This window comes from Ascidia mentula, chromosome 6 (assembly GCF_947561715.1).
Source record: "Ascidia mentula chromosome 6, kaAscMent1.1, whole genome shotgun sequence".
In the NCBI taxonomy this organism is placed as follows: Eukaryota; Metazoa; Chordata; class Ascidiacea; order Phlebobranchia; family Ascidiidae; genus Ascidia; species Ascidia mentula.
The window spans coordinates 4,220,681-4,239,032 of NC_138571.1; the positions used below are offsets into that span (position 1 = coordinate 4,220,681).

An 18,352-nucleotide genomic window follows, 5' to 3' on the forward strand; every position below is an offset into this window, starting at 1 on the left:
GGCCCTATTGTGGCTCAAAGATAAAGCTGTGAAATCCAATTTCCCGGTGAGGATGACATGCGATGTGTTAGCAACAGCCAGCGCTTGGAAGTCTAGATTCTTCCACAACAAGTCGGTAGACTCGCTTCCAAGCCTGCACAAACTTATCTGGGCAACAGCATTCCCTCATATACTGCGTCTTTCGCCCAAGGAATTGAGCCTCCAGGCAAATGCTTCCATCGTTTATCGGAGAGGACCAACGATGTTTAACAAACTATGCCACTACAAGCAGCTTGCCCATCACACCGAGCCTCGGGACACTGGCCAATCGGCCCCTTGCGGCCACTGTGCGCTGTGCGGGCACCATGGTAACCACGAGCCCATGGTGCCCACAACTACCTTCCTGTGTACCCCCAAAGGCAGAATAATGTTGCGTCAGCGACTAACATGTCGCGACTATGGGATATATGTGGCCTCGTGCAAAACCTGCGGAGCCCAGTATGTTGGGCAGACGAAAAACAAGTTCTCCACTCGCTGGAATGCTCACAGGTCCACTTGGAACCAGTTCGAGTGCTCGCTAGATAGCGATGCTACGGCGCTGGGTAACCACTACCTGAAGAAGCATAGCGAGACATTCCAGCAAAGACCCATATTGCCAAGTTGCTATGACGTGACGTTCGTGCAAAAACCACCTGCAGGGAGTTTGGATCTATATGAGGACTTATGGTTGCACAGAATACGGGCACAAATAAATGTGCAAACCATGGTAACACCATCATGCAAATAGTTTGTTTTGCTATTCCCCGCCCGTAGGACTATGTTTTTGTTTGCGCTTGTTTTCGCTGTAACGGGTTGATGACTTTTCCTGTGTTGTTAACCTGTTTTTATCGTCTTATCATTCACCGAGTCTTATCGGTCACACCTGTTCGCCCACAGGCCTACCTGTCTGCAGTTCGTGACGTCCATTCCCCTTCCACTTTTGTTCTGTTTTTACATTCAGTTGCTTCTGTATGTTTGTGTGCTCACTCGGTGTCAGCGCCAGTGGTTTTTTGAAAGCAAAGTAGTACAGACAGGTCTGACCACATGCAGTTAATTCATACTTTTATTATTTTTTAGTTAATGCTTGAAACCTGAATATTTTTATAGTTTTTATTAATTTTTATTTATTTTTAGCTTGCGTAACCTTTTTGCGTTAGATTCTTGACTTTTTTCTTTCTGTTTTTCCTTTTTGGCAGTTTTGGTAAATGGAGAAACTGATGATGCCGTTTTAGGCGAAATATATTTTTCTCTAAATAAATCGATCTGAGCTGTTTGAAGATCGCTGTGTTTGGATTTTAATACATTATTATTGATACGGTGTGCGATCGACAGCCTGCCAGGGGCCTTTGGTTTTTTTGGATCCAGATTTGATTTACTAATCACATTGGAAAGATACGGCCTGGATCACCATGGACCCGGCAATTGAAAACTACCAAAAAGATGTGTACATGGAAGCCAAGGTTAAGTTTTTAAGGCGAAGCTTGCGATGCCATCTGCTGCTTCCCTCTAACTACCGCAAAGGCATTGATTTGGACCTACTTTTGATCCAACAATCACGCAAGATTAACAAACAGTTATGTCTGCATAATAAACGGTGTAACAATCTACTTCACAATTGGTTGGCATTACCTGAAGCCTCTCGATGTTATCTACTTAAATACAAACGAATGGTTACGTCCAAATTCATTGAACGATACAATTGGCTTGCGGCAAAACAAGTAACGAGGTATAGCACCGCACCCAGAAGTACTTTGAAGCCTTCGACATCGAGGAACAGGAAAAGCAAAATGCGGTACAATTTGCGAACACAAAAACGTTTGGACGAACAACTTTTGGATCGAGCGGAACACATGATATTAAATAAATCAGACTACGTTCTCAATTCAGACGATAAAATTCTCTTAATGTATGGCCTGAATTTTGGGCCAACGCCGCAGTGGAATGAAACAACACAACATTCAGAATGGGTTAACGCCATTAGACATGTTCGCCGTGTAGAATGGCAGAGTCTCTATGGTGAAGAAGACGAGATCAAAGAGCCGATCCCTGAAAAGCTTAAAATACCGAAGCTTAACAGGCCTAACAAAAGTGAACTAAGCGCAGAAGTTCTAGCCTACACAGAAATGGTTTTTGCCAAAGTCAGGAATATGGAGACATCCGCCAGACGCCTATTCGTTAATCGGAATAATCTGACTTCAAATCTCAGAGAGAGTTTGCACAGATTAACGAAATTGACCAGGGAGAAACAAATAGTAATATGCAGGGCGGACAAGGATGGGAAAATCATCATTCTGAACTTACAAGACTACAACACCACAATGTTAAAACAATTCTCCGCGTATCACCAATTACCCTTGACGCGTTCCACAGTAGGTTCGGAGATGCAAAAGATTAAAGACACCTGTGATGATAAGCTCATTAAGCTGCACAAGTTTGGAGTCGTAAGCGATACCATCCTATATAACACGGCTGGCATCAAACTCCATGGTTGCACCTATCGACATATCTCTGGTCCTACAGCAAAATTCTTTGCGTGCAACGAACCCGGATATGCGTATCCGTTGTTCAAAACCCACAAGCTCGCACCTGAAGAGCTGCTGCATTGCAGTATTGGAGAGATGCCAGTGAGACTGGTGCAAGCATCTGGAAACACCACGACGTCCCGAACTACGATTTTCCTGGAAAGCATTTTGCAGCCGATCAGTGTACTCTACTGCAAGGCAAACGTAAATGAATATTGCCGGGACAGTAAAGATTATTTAGAAGAACTCCACAAGTGGAAAATGGAAAATGCGCAACACCTCTCCAAGAAAATGCGGCGCCAGGAACTATGCATTGTGGCAGGGGATGTAAAATCATTATATCCCAACCTTCCCAGATCCATTATACGCCAGGCTTTGAAGGCGGCTTTGAATGGTCACTCAACATTCACCGCGCAGGCAAGAAACACCATCATCGAATTGACAATGTTTTGCATTGACAACGCCATATTGAGGAATGCAGATTCTTTTTATTGCCAAAAAGAAGGCATTGTCACAGGTGACAATAACTCAGTATCGGTGGCTAACATTGCTGTTCACTTCATTGTTTGCAAAGCTGCCACAGCAATAAACAAGGCGTACATATTTAAGAGGTTCATTGATGACATTATATGGGTGTCGCTTGGGGTTAAAACAACCAATGTCATACAACAGAAGTTGGTGGAATGCTTTCGTAACGCAGGCTTGGAACTAACTTTCCGCCAAGCCACAACGGCAAAGCCATGCACTGGAGTTGAATTTCTTGATGTGTGCCACATTATCGACCCCATGTCACTGGCGGGCTTCAAAACCACCAATCACACTAAGCCCACAGCACTTGACCGTTGTTTTCTTAATGGGCGTTCCCACCACCCAATCCATGTGTTTAAATCAATTGTGTTTTCCGAAGCCATACGGATGCGGCGCTTAAACGAGAATGAAAGCGACTACAAAAAGGCCCTATTGTGGCTCAAAGATAAAGCTGTGAAATCCAATTTCCCGGTGAGGATGACATGCGATGTGTTAGCAACAGCCAGCGCTTGGAAGTCTAGATTCTTCCACAACAAGTCGGTAGACTCGCTTCCAAGCCTGCACAAACTTATCTGGGCAACAGCATTCCCTCATATACTGCGTCTTTCGCCCAAGGAATTGAGCCTCCAGGCAAATGCTTCCATCGTTTATCGGAGAGGACCAACGATGTTTAACAAACTATGCCACTACAAGCAGCTTGCCCATCACACCGAGCCTCGGGACACTGGCCAATCGGCCCCTTGCGGCCACTGTGCGCTGTGCGGGCACCATGGTAACCACGAGCCCATGGTGCCCACAACTACCTTCCTGTGTACCCCCAAAGGCAGAATAATGTTGCGTCAGCGACTAACATGTCGCGACTATGGGATATATGTGGCCTCGTGCAAAACCTGCGGAGCCCAGTATGTTGGGCAGACGAAAAACAAGTTCTCCACTCGCTGGAATGCTCACAGGTCCACTTGGAACCAGTTCGAGTGCTCGCTAGATAGCGATGCTACGGCGCTGGGTAACCACTACCTGAAGAAGCATAGCGAGACATTCCAGCAAAGACCCATATTGCCAAGTTGCTATGACGTGACGTTCGTGCAAAAACCACCTGCAGGGAGTTTGGATCTATATGAGGACTTATGGTTGCACAGAATACGGGCACAAATAAATGTGCAAACCATGGTAACACCATCATGCAAATAGTTTGTTTTGCTATTCCCCGCCCGTAGGACTATGTTTTTGTTTGCGCTTGTTTTCGCTGTAACGGGTTGATGACTTTTCCTGTGTTGTTAACCTGTTTTTATCGTCTTATCATTCACCGAGTCTTATCGGTCACACCTGTTCGCCCACAGGCCTACCTGTCTGCAGTTCGTGACGTCCATTCCCCTTCCACTTTTGTTCTGTTTTTACATTCAGTTGCTTCTGTATGTTTGTGTGCTCACTCGGTGTCAGCGCCAGTGGTTTTTTGAAAGCAAAGTAGTACAGACAGGTCTGACCACATGCAGTTAATTCATACTTTTATTATTTTTTAGTTAATGCTTGAAACCTGAATATTTTTATAGTTTTTATTAATTTTTATTTATTTTTAGCTTGCGTAACCTTTTTGCGTTAGATTCTTGACTTTTTTCTTTCTGTTTTTCCTTTTTGGCAGTTTTGGTAAATGGAGAAACTGATGATGCCGTTTTAGGCGAAATATATTTTTCTCTAAATAAATCGATCTGAGCTGTTTGAAGATCGCTGTGTTTGGATTTTAATACATTATTATTGATACGGTGTGCGATCGACAGCCTGCCAGGGGCCTTTGGTTTTTTTGGATCCAGATTTGATTTACTAATCACTTAATTTTATTATTGTTTTTTTATGTGACAATTACGTTCTAACCGGTTCAATCACTTTAAGTGTGTCGCACATTTGCGTGGACAAAATACGTTTAAACACAAATTATTTTCGCCGCAGGGGAACAGCAGAGCGCATGCGTGGATCGATGTAGAGACGCACCTGAAAACAACATGATTGTTTGTGACACTTGCATCCATCCATGTAAGGGAGATGTGAATATTTGTGGCGTAAAACACTGCTTGAAAGTTTGCCCGGATGGTGTTTCCCTTGTAATTTTTCGTGATGCCCCGCAGTGTAGCGAGTGTATGAAAGAACATTGTCTTGATTTGATTTTTGAAACGTTTGGATAATTTTTGCACTTTCGAATCTTTTGTTTTTTATTTCGTAATTTTTTTATGCGGCCTAGAGTGATTTTCTTTGTTTAAATATTGTGTTTGCCAAAAAATAATTAAATTGCAGTTCTTAAGTTTTGCTTGGATTAGTTTTGCAAAAGTCACGTGGATTTGAGTGTAACTGACTTGAAATACATGGGTGGGAGCCAGATAGGTTTGAATTTGTATTCTCATACTTCGAGCTTCGGGATTTGCTTCTTTCGTGAACTAAAGTGTTAAACGTCAACCATCTAATAGTGGGGAAGGAGTGGTTATAAATCCAAACAGAAAAATCCCTGTGGACACTTATTTTGGATTCTATGCAAGATTGTTAAAATTCAGACACAACTATTAACTAACAAGAGCAGAATTGAAACAGCGATGTTGACACACATTTACTTTTACTAAAATTAATCCTGCCAACTTTTCGTTTCGTGAAACGGCAAAAACATTGATCGCAACAACGATCATATTTCAGCGGTAGCTCTAAACACCACAATATTTTCTCACCCTTATAGCCCTTTAGTTACGTTCTATGCCGGAGTTTCGAGATCTGCAGGGCCGGTCCTTCACATATTCAAATTCTTTACTTGAGAGTAAAAACGACCATATAGTTTACCTTGATTTGTTTTTATGTAATTACTTCCAAACCAACCTGAAATCCAAATGTCTTAACGGTTCCAAATGTATAAAGAATGAATAAAAATTAAAGTCAAGTGAGTCCAAGACTAACAGGATGGGAATATTACAAAAAAACCTGTAAACTCGATGCGTTTTCATTGAGTTTGTTGCTGCTTGTGAGTTCTGCAGGAAAGCCGTCTGTATGCGTTGTATTTTTGTAGGGAATTATTTCAGGAAAATGCGCGCTTCTTTCCTGTTGCTTACAATTACGATAATTAAAAAGTTGAAATAGAATAAAAAGTTCTCATTGCGTTGGATTTACTAAGGATTTAAATGATGTTGTCCCGCTTTTGCAAGCAAGTGTTAGTTGTCTTATTTGCCAAATTTACTCGACACGATAATGGTAGAGTTTTATTACAACAATGACCTCAAAAAAGTATGTTTTTGACGATTGGGGAAAATTTCCACATTGCACTGAACAATTCCGATTAACACAAGCGCTCAAGATAAAAGAGAAAATGGACACATTGTATTGCAATACATTCGCATGGGATCAAAGCGCAATCAGTCACAATACCTCTTCGAAATGACAGCTACATACTTAACACTACAATCAAGTTGTTTGTTTGGTGTGGAATTGTTGTACTGCCTAGGAATTAACGAATGTCTGTGTTGCGTCTGCGTAGCGAACACCGTTAATATTAATATGAAAAGGGTATTGTTAGCATTGTTTATATTCGTGACTGGTTTTCCATGTACAAAAGGACAACACAAACGTATGCAAAAGTAATTACAAACGACCGCCCTGAATCTAAAGGAATAACCTCGACTCTAAACTGTTGTAACTTGCTGATCCGCCCTGACATGCCTTGCGATCGCCTTTGACCAGTGCCACTGTACATAAATTGTATTTGCTTGGGTTGTTTGTGGGGGACGTGAAGGTGAATCCTCCCATTCTGTGGTGATTCCACACGATTCCATTCTACTTGTGGTGTAATTTGGAGCTGCTGCCGTACGTTTCAGCCATTTTAATGAAAGATTGTTTACCTGATTGGTTTAGAATATACTGAGTCTAGAAACACACGCGTTAAACGCCTAACGTTTCACTGGGCGACGCGAGTTAGTTTAATCGGTGTTAGACCAATACTTTGAATATATATACCAATACTGTGTACTAATATGTACACCTGAATGTTTGGTAGTAGAATGTGTTCCCTTTACGCATAGGAAAGTAAAACCAGCAATAAATGCCATGTATGTGCGTATTATATTGCTTACTTGAGACCGTTGAGTTTCTAGTTCTCAAACTCCAGTCAGTCCAACATGTCTTTTGACCTACATTTCTCTAGGAAATCGGATTGGGATTCTAGCGCAAAATTGACCTGGTTTTAACGCTCTGTTTGCGGTAAAACATTACTAATGCCATCCAGCGCTTGGGTCGGTTTTAACCAGCAGTCGTTTTACTGTAATACAAAATTTGTTTTAATGTTTTAAGATTAGTTTTTTCTTCTTTGGCGTTTTCAAAATGAAATGTGATTCAACTTCACAATAGAATATTTGTTAATTGGTTGAGGAGTCACCAGTGAGCAACAGCTGAGTTGGCAATATTTGTATTTGTTCAGCGGCTGCAAGAATACTGAGAAAAACATGTTTGGCGCTGACATGGTCAGTGGGTCAGTTTGTTTCATTCAACAACTTAATGTACAAACACAGACCTATGTTTGCGTCTGCTGACGTGACTAATGGAATACAAAGACTTTCTCTCTGTGCTGACCCCGCAAACTCAAACAATCGCGCGATTCATTGTTTATCGATGTCGTTTGGAGCTTTTTTCTCATCACGTTCCATGTGTTCAAGATAAGCTTGGTGGGTGAGAGCTGATACCTGATAGCAGCTAGCTGTGAGAATATAAGAAGCACGTTGGATTATATGGCACAGAAGTAGATTCGGTTTCCTGGGATCACTGCCTAGAAAGTTTATGGTTTCAGAAAGCGACCAAAGGTGAGGCAGACAAGCAAACATTTAAAGCGAGCAGAAAATGCTGCATAATGAGAAAATTTGTGATCATTAAGACCACAATTTGTTGCAAATTTTGAGGTTAAAAAAGCAAGGGATCAGTTGCTGTAGAGATTTTGGTTTCAGAAAACGACCAAAGGTGTGATCTGAGTCAGGACGAATGGTAAATGCATTTGATGGACGTTTTACATTTAAACTGAACATTCTCATGGTTCTTAAAGTGGAGAGGGATAGTCTTGAACAGAAAGTGTTTGAAACGTCTACACAGTAATGCCAGCCACAAAGTTTCTGTCTTTAGTTTTATTTTCTAGAATACCGTCTAATTTTTGAACTTTTGGTTCGCAGACAGATTACTTGTGGTTAAAGTTAATTCGTGCAAGATAATGGCATGATTTCTTGTACCGTTTGAGTCGAGAGCATTCGATTTAATTTGGTGCACTTTCTACCATTGTGTCTCTCCAATACATTTCGGGCAAAGTTTCCTTTGCGCAAAAATTGTCGTGGAAAATTAATTAAATTTTACGCCATTCTACTCAGTCAGAAAATAGTGCCTTTTGTTTGTGTTGGTCGACTCTGCAGTCGGTTCACAAACTGCCAGATCGCGTTACAAGTCACGCGACGTCCTCTGTGACGACACAAAGCGTTAAAACCGCCTAAACAAACATTTTTTCTTGCTCTAGAACAAACATCCCGTACTGTACCGTGAGTCAACGTAAATAGCCACAAAGAAAATAAAAATGGCCGGCAAACTTGTCATAGTTCTTGCTCTTTGTCTCCTCCTGGTGGCGGTCACATGTGGCGATAAAGCTGCGCGCAAAGCAGCAAAAAAAGCGGCGAGAAAAGCAGCGAGAGCTGATGGAGAAGGAAATGGTTGCGGCGCTCAATGTGCGACAGAGTGCGCCACCTTGCGGACATGCAGACCAACTTGTGCCAGTGATTGCTCAGGGGGTAAGTTGACTGATTGGTTGCTTGATGTAATGATGATATAATTTAGGTTGATTTGCAACCACGTGTTCCTACACATTCATTAGTTACACATTCTAACGTTGTTTGTTCTCATTTTAGGAAAAAAAAACATAAACCATAATTGTCTATGTTTTATTTTGATTTACCGATGTTAAATCATTAATTTTAGAAATAAATTACAATTAGTAAACGTGTTAGTACACACGCCGCATTAATACGCACCACAATTAAATTCATGAGCATAATTTGTTTCCTCAGCTACAAACTTGAAGCTGTGTATGAAGAACTGCAAAGTAAACAAGTGCCAGAAAGCGGTTTGCAAGACGTGTAAGAAGGCTTGCAAAGCTTTAAAGCGAGCTGAAAATGCTGAGTAATTGAGGAAATGTGGGATCATTGAGGCCGTTGTACATTTTCTCTTTGCTACCCGTTTTCTGAGTTTTTTTTTAAATAACTTATTATCACTAAAACACGTATAAATTTTCGAATTTTAGACACAAAACTGGTTTGATTTGAAACGTTTTGCGAAAATGATTAAAGTTTATAACAACTAAAGGTTTTGAATATCGTACCGCAACGTTAGCCGCCATCTTTACGGATTTGTGTTCGTGCAAATTTATCAATTGAACATTTGGTAATTACTTCAGTGTATAAAAGAATGTCATCTTCCGATTTCTTGTTTCTTTAAATCCTGTAGATGTGCGGTTTCGTTTCCTATGCTACGGCAACAATGGTTTCTTCAATAAAATTTATCATACATTCTTAATCACACAATTAAATTTTTTTCGGACAATGTTCAAACGCCAGTTCCAGCACAAGACAGTATTATGTAGTTTGTTATTATAAAACACCCCCGTGTAGTCAGTGTTTGTGGTTTATTAATGAATGTCTCCACATCAAAATACCGACTTGTAACAAGTAATTTCTGAAAGCAGTAATCTAAAAAAATGAATGTACAGCTGGTACATTATTTGCAAAATTTAAATTTTATTATTTAGGTATAGGTTTTTGATATATTCCAAAATTACACCGTTATATCTTATGTAATGAAAGCAGATGCGTGTAAAATCATCTGTTTTGTCACAAAGGCATTTGTGTGTCATTCGTTTGATCAACGGGGACCAATATTTGCTGAGTCCGCCCTGTGAACAGTATTGGGTCTTGTTCCGGAAATTAGAATTATTTCCAGTATCTGTGTATGAGTAAATGGTGTCCATACTGGTGTTAGATATTTTAGGCTTCAAAAACATATAAAAAATACTTTTTCAGTGTACAAAATTTGTATGTAGATGAGGCTGTCAATAAGTCGCTTTGGCACAATTTATTGAAAGCAACCTTGTCACTTTAAACACAAAAATTCCCGGCATTTCTACTATATGCCAAAAAACTTAATTAATTCAGAAACGTTGGTTTCTGCTTGCGTGTTTTGACGATTTCTTTTTATCAGAGCCAATCTGTAATAACGGTCGTGATTGAAACATGTACATTGGTTTCTGATTCCTTTTTTGACTACAACCACTGTTTTTCAAAATTACGATTGATCGTACGCATAAACTTTCCAAAATTCCGCGGCAATTTCCGCAGCGAACACACACGTATTTCAAAAGATATAAACTTGTCCTTGAGACTTTGATGTCATAAGTGCTTTTCCAGCTTGTGTGAAACTGCACCCCACCGCATCCAACCACTTATTGTTGTGTACGCATGCAGCTAATCATCCAGCAGTAGCTTCTCCCAAGTGGTTGTTTCACAACATCAGCCGTTTAATCTAAAAACAACATGATAAAAATGTTTTACTTTAGAAAAAGTTTTGTTTTTGAAATACTTTCCTTCTGCTGGAACGCGTCCTCGTCTCCTGTTCCTAGCACTGGTCATTGGGACAACGTCAGCTCTCTGTTATTGGATCAGCCGTTGGGCCTGGTTAGCCCAGGGTCGTGAGTTCCAACCTCACCGGGAGCTTGATTTTTCAAATCTTGCTCCGACTTGTCAGAAAAAAGTGGCTGATCCAGCTAGGCGGCAATGCCTGGGCTGTCAAGCCTGCAAACCTGATGTTTATAGTGACGTTTGCTAGTTACTGCGATAGCTGTTTTCGTGTGTGTTCCTTTGCGTGCAAAAAGGTTTTTCTGCTTTTTTTTCCTCTCGCGGAAATCCATTAAAACCTCGTAAAGTTGAGGTAAAATGTCGTAAAGTTGAGGCAAAATGTCGTAAAGTTGAGGCAAAATGTCGTAAAGTTGAGGTAAAACCTCGTAAAGTTGAGGTAAAACCTCGTAAAGTTGAGGCAAAATGTCGTAAAGTTGAGGTAAAATGTCGTAAAGTTGAGGCAAAATGTCGTAAAGTTGAGGTAAAATGTCGTAAAGTTGAGGTAAAATGTACCTAAATAATTTTCAGAATCGCAAACTTCTTAATTTGTGATGGTACAAAATAATTTGGGCAGAATATTATCTATAAACCGAGACGATATTTCAGCTATTGTCAGCTTTTTGTGAAAGATATTCTTTGGCAAATTATTCGGAAAATGTCTAATCAATCCATACCGCTGCGACTACTCGGTGGCATTACATTTGTGTATTGGCCACACTGGGGTTCGAACCAGCGATGTCCGAGCTTTTGAATACCAAGCGTGACCAAATACTCTTGACATGTGGTTTGATAGTGGAGAAAGCAACCAAGCGTAACGACAAGAAAAAAGCATGCATGCACGAATACACAACAGAGCGGATGCAATTGGAAATCATTACGAGTTCAACCAAGTAATGTAATATATATAATATGTATACTAAAATTCAATTTAAAAACAATCAAACAGTTTTTACTTTACGTTTTTTGAAAGACTTGCTCCAGACGTTTAATATACAAGCACAAAACTTTGACTGCTATTTTGACAATTTTTAACGGACAGGAGATAAATAACTTCATATTTTAGCCCAAAAACAACACATTGAAGTGTCTACAAAAGAAACGCATAAACATTTTTCCAAGTTACTTTCATACCAGTCTGATGTGTGTAGTAACCAATCAAATACCTTTGAGGGCGTCACGTGATCAATATTTGCTACAGGCAGTTACTTGCAATCCACATTGCAAACATCGCGAGGAAAAAACATTGATTGTCTAGACTTAACGACGGATCAATATTTCAAATTGATTCCTGATTTTTTTTTAAATACAGCGGAAATATCGATTGCAATAAAAGAAAATTGACTTTAATAACTTTTTTCTGCAAACTGCAGAAATAATTTACTGTATGTACAAGCAGCTTAAACCACTACTTGATTACTTCACAGATCTTTCACCGTGCTTGCAATCAAAGAGAGACGCAAGTATTCCTATTCAATGCTGTCTGTGCATGGCGAAGAGCGGCGGTTCCAAAAACAGATGTATTGACAGAGAGTGCGCCACCCAGTGTGGAGCCGAAATCAGTTTTTGACAATTTCGCGTAAACTCGACATGCTTCAATTGCATCACGATCAATATTTTTTCCGGATCTTGAAATCGCCAGTGACGGCATTGCAATGTAACGTCATACATTCCACGTCACATAACTTTTTCTTACCTTCATACTGTCGGATTTTTTTGAAAAGATATAATTTACTGGTTGTAAAAATGTCAAGTAATGCTCTGCTGAGGATTTCTTAAAAGTTGGCCACTGATCTCTTTCGTACAAAAATCGCATACATTTGTAAAACTTATGCCCATACTTTCTACGTGAGAAAATTTGATGAAACATCAATAAAAACTTCACAAGATTTTCTGACTGCAATCTTTCTTCATGAAATCACGAATTTAGTAAGATAAACTGAGGAAGTTGGCAAGAGTTTATACTAAAGTCAAAATACGAATCAAGGTTAGTCGAGTATGAAGTCTATCTCCCACCCTAAGAAGCTTAACTGGAAGCTAAGGCGGGAAATGTTTCGTCTCACTATAAAAAGTCATCATAGACCACAACAAATAGTCATCTTAATGCTGCTATACACCTCATCTGGCAATAATTTTTTTTACATCAACGGTTTGGCCCATGATGTATTAGCCTTCATCAGGATTTAGAAAAATGTGAATAATACAACGTGGGTAATGTTGAGGCGCACGAACTGAAACCAAAGTCGAAAAATCAAAAAAGAAGAACGATGAGGAAAGGCGGGCGAAACACAATTATCGCAACCACGGGATAAAGTCAACCAAGCTCTTAGGTCATCTATATTACGTGGTAACAAACTGACACACGCGAAAAAAACGTCGTAATTGCGATACAGACTAAAAGTATTGTTGTCAAGGCCCGTAAAATATAAACGATATTTAACAGTTTGGCAACATTTAACATCAAATCTTTCAATAAAAATATTCATGGCATTTATATTTAACGTCCGAAAAACTGCATATAACAATTTATTGAAACAAATCCTGTCGCCCGCAAATTTAAACATTCGGTGAATGTGAATTGCCACAGACTCCACCGTAGTTGCACTGTTTCCCGACGCAGTTTCTCTTTACACATGCTTTGCATTCCGGTAAAGCGCGAAGTTCTCGAACCGAGGCTTCCGCGGGGCATACGTCACCACAATTTCTTTGTCTGCACCACTTTATGACGCCATCACAGTTTGCAGCGCATACTCCACAGGCTCTGGTGACCCTTGCGTCATCAGGACAATCTCCGATGCACTTTAGCTTGGAATTTATGCATTCCCTGAGGGCTGCGGGAATTAATACTTCATTTAATCAGCTATTCATTCTAATGAAGTCCAATACGATAACATTAAAGACAAAACCCACATATACGACAACCCACCCTAAAGTTGCAAATCCCTTCCGCGAATCAGAAAACGATACGATTCAAATTGTTGTGTAAAAGGCATTATGAAGGGACAATAATGTAAAAAACACAGACTAAATATAAGCAAAAAAAATGCTTCTTGTGACGTGCCGTGTTCCAGAATACTATTTGAGTGCAAGTTGTGGCTACCAAAATTTCCGCCATGCAGATTAAAATTATTAGCAACCGTTCCAAAATTATGATTCGTTGAAATATTTGTAACAAATAACTTTGTTATTAAAAGTACTCCAAGTTTTACAAAATGGCAGAACTTTGAGCATAATTTCGCTTTCACAATTCCATTTGCGCAACTGTTGCATACTTCAAACTATAAACAAGCGGCAGGAACTCTCCAAATATTTGTGGATATTAATTAAGCGTTGATATTTTATCTGGCTTATATTTTTCTGTTTTTTGTATGATTAGTGACAACATGTAAAGAATTTTGTTAAAATTTACGCAACAAAATGTTCACGCTCTTTCGACAAATTATAAACAATCAAGATGTATCAGTCAAAACAATCAATGTCTTACTTAAGCCTTTAGCACACTCGGGATTCCAGCAAGACTGAAAGCAAGTATCCAGAGGTGTGCCAACGCAGCTATCGGCGCAGACTTTACGGCATCTTTCAGTCACACGGTTCATCATCTTTATAAAATTCTTTATTACCCCAGGACGTCGATGATGGCCTCCTCTGCGATTTGTTCCTCCACCATTTCCTTCATGGTTATGAACAGCATCCGCCTTCCACAAAATTTCACATGCAAGAATCAGAAGAAGAACAACTGCGAACTTCATTGTCACAACTGATTTATTTCAGCTTGTATCAATTACTTACCTGGAGAATAAAAATCATTTGTTGACATGAAACATTTCTGGTTCGGTACTTGCCATGATTACCGCAACAACAAACCAGGCAACAAATGAGTATGTCTAGACTTGACGGCGGTGCGATATTTATGCAAGGATTGGAGAACTGAAGCGGAAATATCAAAGTCAAGTTCTCTGGCAAGAAAGAGAACTTGTATTGACTTTTTCCCGAAGTTCTGAAGTAAAGGAAGGGTTGAACACAAGGGTTCACGCAAACTTAAGTGCGTGTTTTAAATAAGGAATCTTTAGTTTTCATGATAGCGCAACGAAACAATCAAGAAAGGTTGGACGAATTAAATATGCTTTAAAAAATCTTTCAAATCACCAAATGTGTAGTTGCCTTGCAGTTAAATACCTACCATAGATCAAAAGGAATGAACTGTCAAACACAACTATGCACCAATTACATGGCGAATGGGTGCTTTGCTGAGGCTGGCAACCTCCAGCGACGTCATTGCGGTAATACACTATCATTTCCACGCCTCCAATTGCGCGACTATATTTTGAAACATGCTAGTGACCTCATAAATGTGTTAAAAATCGCAGTATTATATATTGCTGATCATATATAAACAAATTCATCACAAGGATCATTTCTCATGAAATATGTCAATGAAACGTGATAAGTTTGTGTACCTTCTGCAATGTTAGTAAATTTTAGTGCAACATCACGTGAATCCGAGCAAACTGGCGAAATTGAAGCATTTGGAAAAATATTAGCCCGAGGAGGAAATCCATCATACCCAGGTTGAGTTTTCAAAGCAACTTACCAGAAAAACTTATTCACAAGTAGGAAGTATTACATTCAGATGATAGCTACAAATTCCACATAGCACTAAATGCTTCGTTATTTCGGATTCTTGGCGAGTTTTAAATTACCACGTGGTTTAAAAAAAATCTGTTTTGAAGCGTTGGCACAGAACTGCAGCGTGTTTTCTTTTATCCATTTCAAGCTGTTGCCCAAATATTATATTTCCATTGAAATAGGTTCCACAATAATGCACGGTCACAACTTATAATTCCTATATCGACTGAACCAATTATCTGATAGTGAAACGATGGAAGGTGTTTTAAACTTCTGCTCAAAGTCACAACAAACGCGACTTTCAACTTTTAGCCACTGAACATTCGGGCCCTAACATCATTTACTGTTTTCCGTGATTTGAAAGTTAAAGTATTGTCACTTGTTAGGATGAACTTGCAAAAAAAAAGACCAGACAACACAAACATTTCTATAAGAAATATCAGAGTATTGGGGAGAAGTGATTGTTTATTGTTATATATACACACAATTTAACGGAGTGTTATACGATGTTATAATGCAGTAACGATGGTATATATTGGTTATAGGGGTATGGCATCAACCTGTTTGTTGCGCAGACATGATTGAAACAAACACGAAAAATATTGTTGACAAAGCTCACAAAACTGATGAGAAATATAGTCTTTTTTATTTGGCAATATTTGAAAATCAAAACCATTTAATGAAAATCTATCTTAAACTTTATGTTTCGTTTTAAAGTGAATCATGTCGACTGAACCTAAACCAATTATTTAAACAGCGGGTGTGTCTGGAGCTGCACGGCGATTCCCCTTAGCTTTCCCAGCGCAGTTGGTCTGCATGCATTCCATACAAGCCGGTATCTGGCGGAGACCGCGGATCGAGGTGTTGGAGGGACACTCAGTCGCGCATTTTCCTTTTCTGCACGTTTTTATGTAACCATCGCACTCGGCAACACAGAGGCTGCATTCTTCTGTGACTCCCACATCATCATGACATTCTCCGATACAACTGATCTTAGCACGAAGGCAAGTTTCAAAATCTACAAAAATGGCGTTGCAATAAATTAGCTGTTTGTGTTTTCTTTTTGCAAGTTCTTTAAATTTAAAATGCGTGGAGAATTCGCCGCGTATCTGTTATAAAAACGACGGACTTCATTCTTTTAAAGTTACGCAGATTTTATTTTAATCAATATTTAAATACCTGTCAACAACATGATGTCTGGCGGAAGCACTACAAATGATTTACAACAGTATTAGTGATATATTTGGTGACACGCTTTTCGTTCAACACGGTATTAAAAATGATTCACTACATTTCTGAATTTAAATACGAATTTAGAGCAATTAACGAAATAAATTGTTAATGATGCTGCCAGGCATGTTTACTGCTGAATACTGCCCTTCTGGCGAATTTATTTTATCGACGCTTCTCAACGTTTCGGCTATTATGCAACAGCCTTCATCAAGAGGTAACAAATGTAAGTTAAGCAAAGTGGGCACAGTTGAGGCACAAAAATAAAGAAAAAGACGCTACAAAAGAAGAAGAAGCGAAAAACGATAAGAAAGGGGCGAACACACCTGCACTGTATACTTATCATTAACCACACGGGTTATCATGGTTTTTGGAGTGCGTATAAGATGTTGTTAGAGTCAGTGAACATTAATACGCTTGCGTCATCACTCATTGACAAAAAGCAAACTCTGTTTCCACTGGTGTACCGACACGTGCTAGAAAATTATGCCGTTAAACATCGCGCACTCCTAAAACTTTGGTAACCCGTGTAGTTAATGATAGTATACAGTGCAGGTATGTTCGCCCTTCCTTATCGTTTTTTACTTCTTCTTTCTTTCTTTTGTAGCGTTTTGGTTCATGTGCCTCAAATGTGTCCACTTTGTTAAACTTACATTCTTCATCCTGATGAAGGCTGTTGCATTAAAAGCCGAAACGTTGACAAACGTAAATGAAATAAAGTTTGCCAGAAGGGCAGTATTCATCAATTAACAAGTTGTTATCAATACACCGCAAAATCTTACTTTCGCCCCCAATGCACTTCGGAGTATTTGCACAATTCCGGAAGCAAGGATAGAGAGTGGTTTCGTTGCAGCTGAGAGAGCACTGGTTGCCGCACATCGCCAGTGTCGATTTTATCTTCCCCAAAATTATCTTTATTCCCCCACGACGATTTCCACCTCTGTGATGTCCTCCACTGTGATGACCAGCTTCCGTCTCCATGAGGAATCCGCATCCAATTATCAGAAGAAGAACAACCCCGAACTTCATTTTCACAGATAGTTGTTTTAAAATTTTATCAACAATTTTCCTGAAAGAGTAAACAGAAAGTTGGTTAAAATTACTTTGTCGATGAAGGTTTTTGCAAAAAAAGGAGTTTTAAAGACAGGCGGGAATTAATGAGGAAAACAATTCAAGGTTGTAGTATCGTAGTACAATTGAAATATATAATGTTGTAGGCGCTCAACCCGCATATCAAGCAGAATACGTGATTAAGATGATGAATCAGGACAATCGTGCGAATCCCGTTAAGGTAAATATTAATACACAATGGTAGATTTTAGCGTGGGTTACCACATGGACACAGATGTGCGTTGCATTGTCTGATGCATGGAGGAAGTTAACACGCAATTTTGTAAGGTGGTTGTTGTTTCATGTTGTTGTTTGTCGTCGCTTTAAACAACCTGGCACCAAACAGTATACCCGGAAAATACGCCACTGATCGTCCAATGAAGTGAATGTTAAGAAAAATCCTGATAACATTAATATGTCCACATGAAATGACTAATTATTGGTGACATGAGATTGTTTATTGGAATATAAACACCAAGCTAAATAGTTGATTGACTAATAGTCATATGATGGTTGTTTATATTGATTAATTATCATTTAACTTGTTGTTTTGTGTGGGAGTGATCCTGACGACAACAACATCAAATACAGGCAACAAAGTTTACAAAACATAAGGAGGAATATGATCTAAACAGTTTGTAATCCTGCCGTCCGCACAAATCG

At 39.4% G+C, this 18,352-nt stretch overlaps 3 protein-coding genes across 4 annotated transcripts; 1 reads left to right on the forward strand and 2 right to left on the reverse strand.

The window, feature by feature from the left end:
* The first annotated feature begins 8,280 nt into the window (after positions 1–8,280).
* On the forward strand, positions 8,281–9,627 carry LOC145905766 (uncharacterized). Its single transcript, XM_082993053.1, has 2 exons — positions 8,281–8,851; positions 9,128–9,627. Exons 1-2 carry the CDS (start codon positions 8,641–8,643, stop codon positions 9,241–9,243), a joined length of 327 nt encoding a protein of 108 aa, XP_082849179.1. The 5' UTR covers positions 8,281–8,640; the 3' UTR covers positions 9,244–9,627.
* A 3,246-nt stretch (positions 9,628–12,873) lies between these two features.
* On the reverse strand, positions 12,874–14,583 carry LOC145905763 (uncharacterized). Of its 2 annotated transcripts, XM_082993050.1 has the most exons (3): positions 14,513–14,583; positions 14,208–14,418; positions 12,874–13,554 (listed from the first exon to the last, which is right to left on the reverse strand). In XM_082993050.1, the coding sequence occupies exons 1-3, from the start codon at positions 14,528–14,530 to the stop codon at positions 13,280–13,282; spliced, it is 504 nt and encodes a 167-aa protein (XP_082849176.1). In that variant the 5' UTR covers positions 14,531–14,583; the 3' UTR covers positions 12,874–13,279. The 2 variants fall into 2 exon arrangements, with proteins under 2 accessions (XP_082849176.1, XP_082849175.1); XM_082993049.1 differs by lacking the exon at positions 14,513–14,583 and having other exon boundaries at positions 14,208–14,508.
* A 1,213-nt stretch (positions 14,584–15,796) lies between these two features.
* Positions 15,797–18,352, reverse strand: LOC145905764 (uncharacterized). Its single transcript, XM_082993051.1, has 2 exons — positions 17,362–18,352; positions 15,797–16,367 (listed from the first exon to the last, which is right to left on the reverse strand). The coding sequence occupies exons 1-2, from the start codon at positions 17,606–17,608 to the stop codon at positions 16,099–16,101; spliced, it is 516 nt and encodes a 171-aa protein (XP_082849177.1). The 5' UTR covers positions 17,609–18,352; the 3' UTR covers positions 15,797–16,098.

Excerpts from the sequence above, each read along its gene's own strand:
- LOC145905766 (XM_082993053.1), top strand. The coding sequence starts at position 8,641 with ATGGCCGGCAAACTTGTCATAGTTCTTGCTCTTTGTCTCCTCCTGGTG. Across the intron at positions 8,852-9,127 it reads TGCCAGTGATTGCTCAGGGG|CTACAAACTTGAAGCTGTGT; the intron begins GTAAGTTGACTG and ends TTGTTTCCTCAG.
- LOC145905763 (XM_082993049.1), bottom strand. The coding sequence starts at position 14,472 with ATGAAGTTCGCAGTTGTTCTTCTTCTGATTCTTGCATGTGAAATTTTG. Across the intron at positions 13,555-14,207 it reads CGAGTGTGCTAAAGGCTTAA|CCCTCAGGGAATGCATAAAT; the intron begins GTAAGACATTGA and ends TAATTCCCGCAG.
- LOC145905764 (XM_082993051.1), bottom strand. The coding sequence starts at position 17,608 with ATGAAGTTCGGGGTTGTTCTTCTTCTGATAATTGGATGCGGATTCCTC. Across the intron at positions 16,368-17,361 it reads GAAGTGCATTGGGGGCGAAA|ATTTTGAAACTTGCCTTCGT; the intron begins GTAAGATTTTGC and ends CCATTTTTGTAG.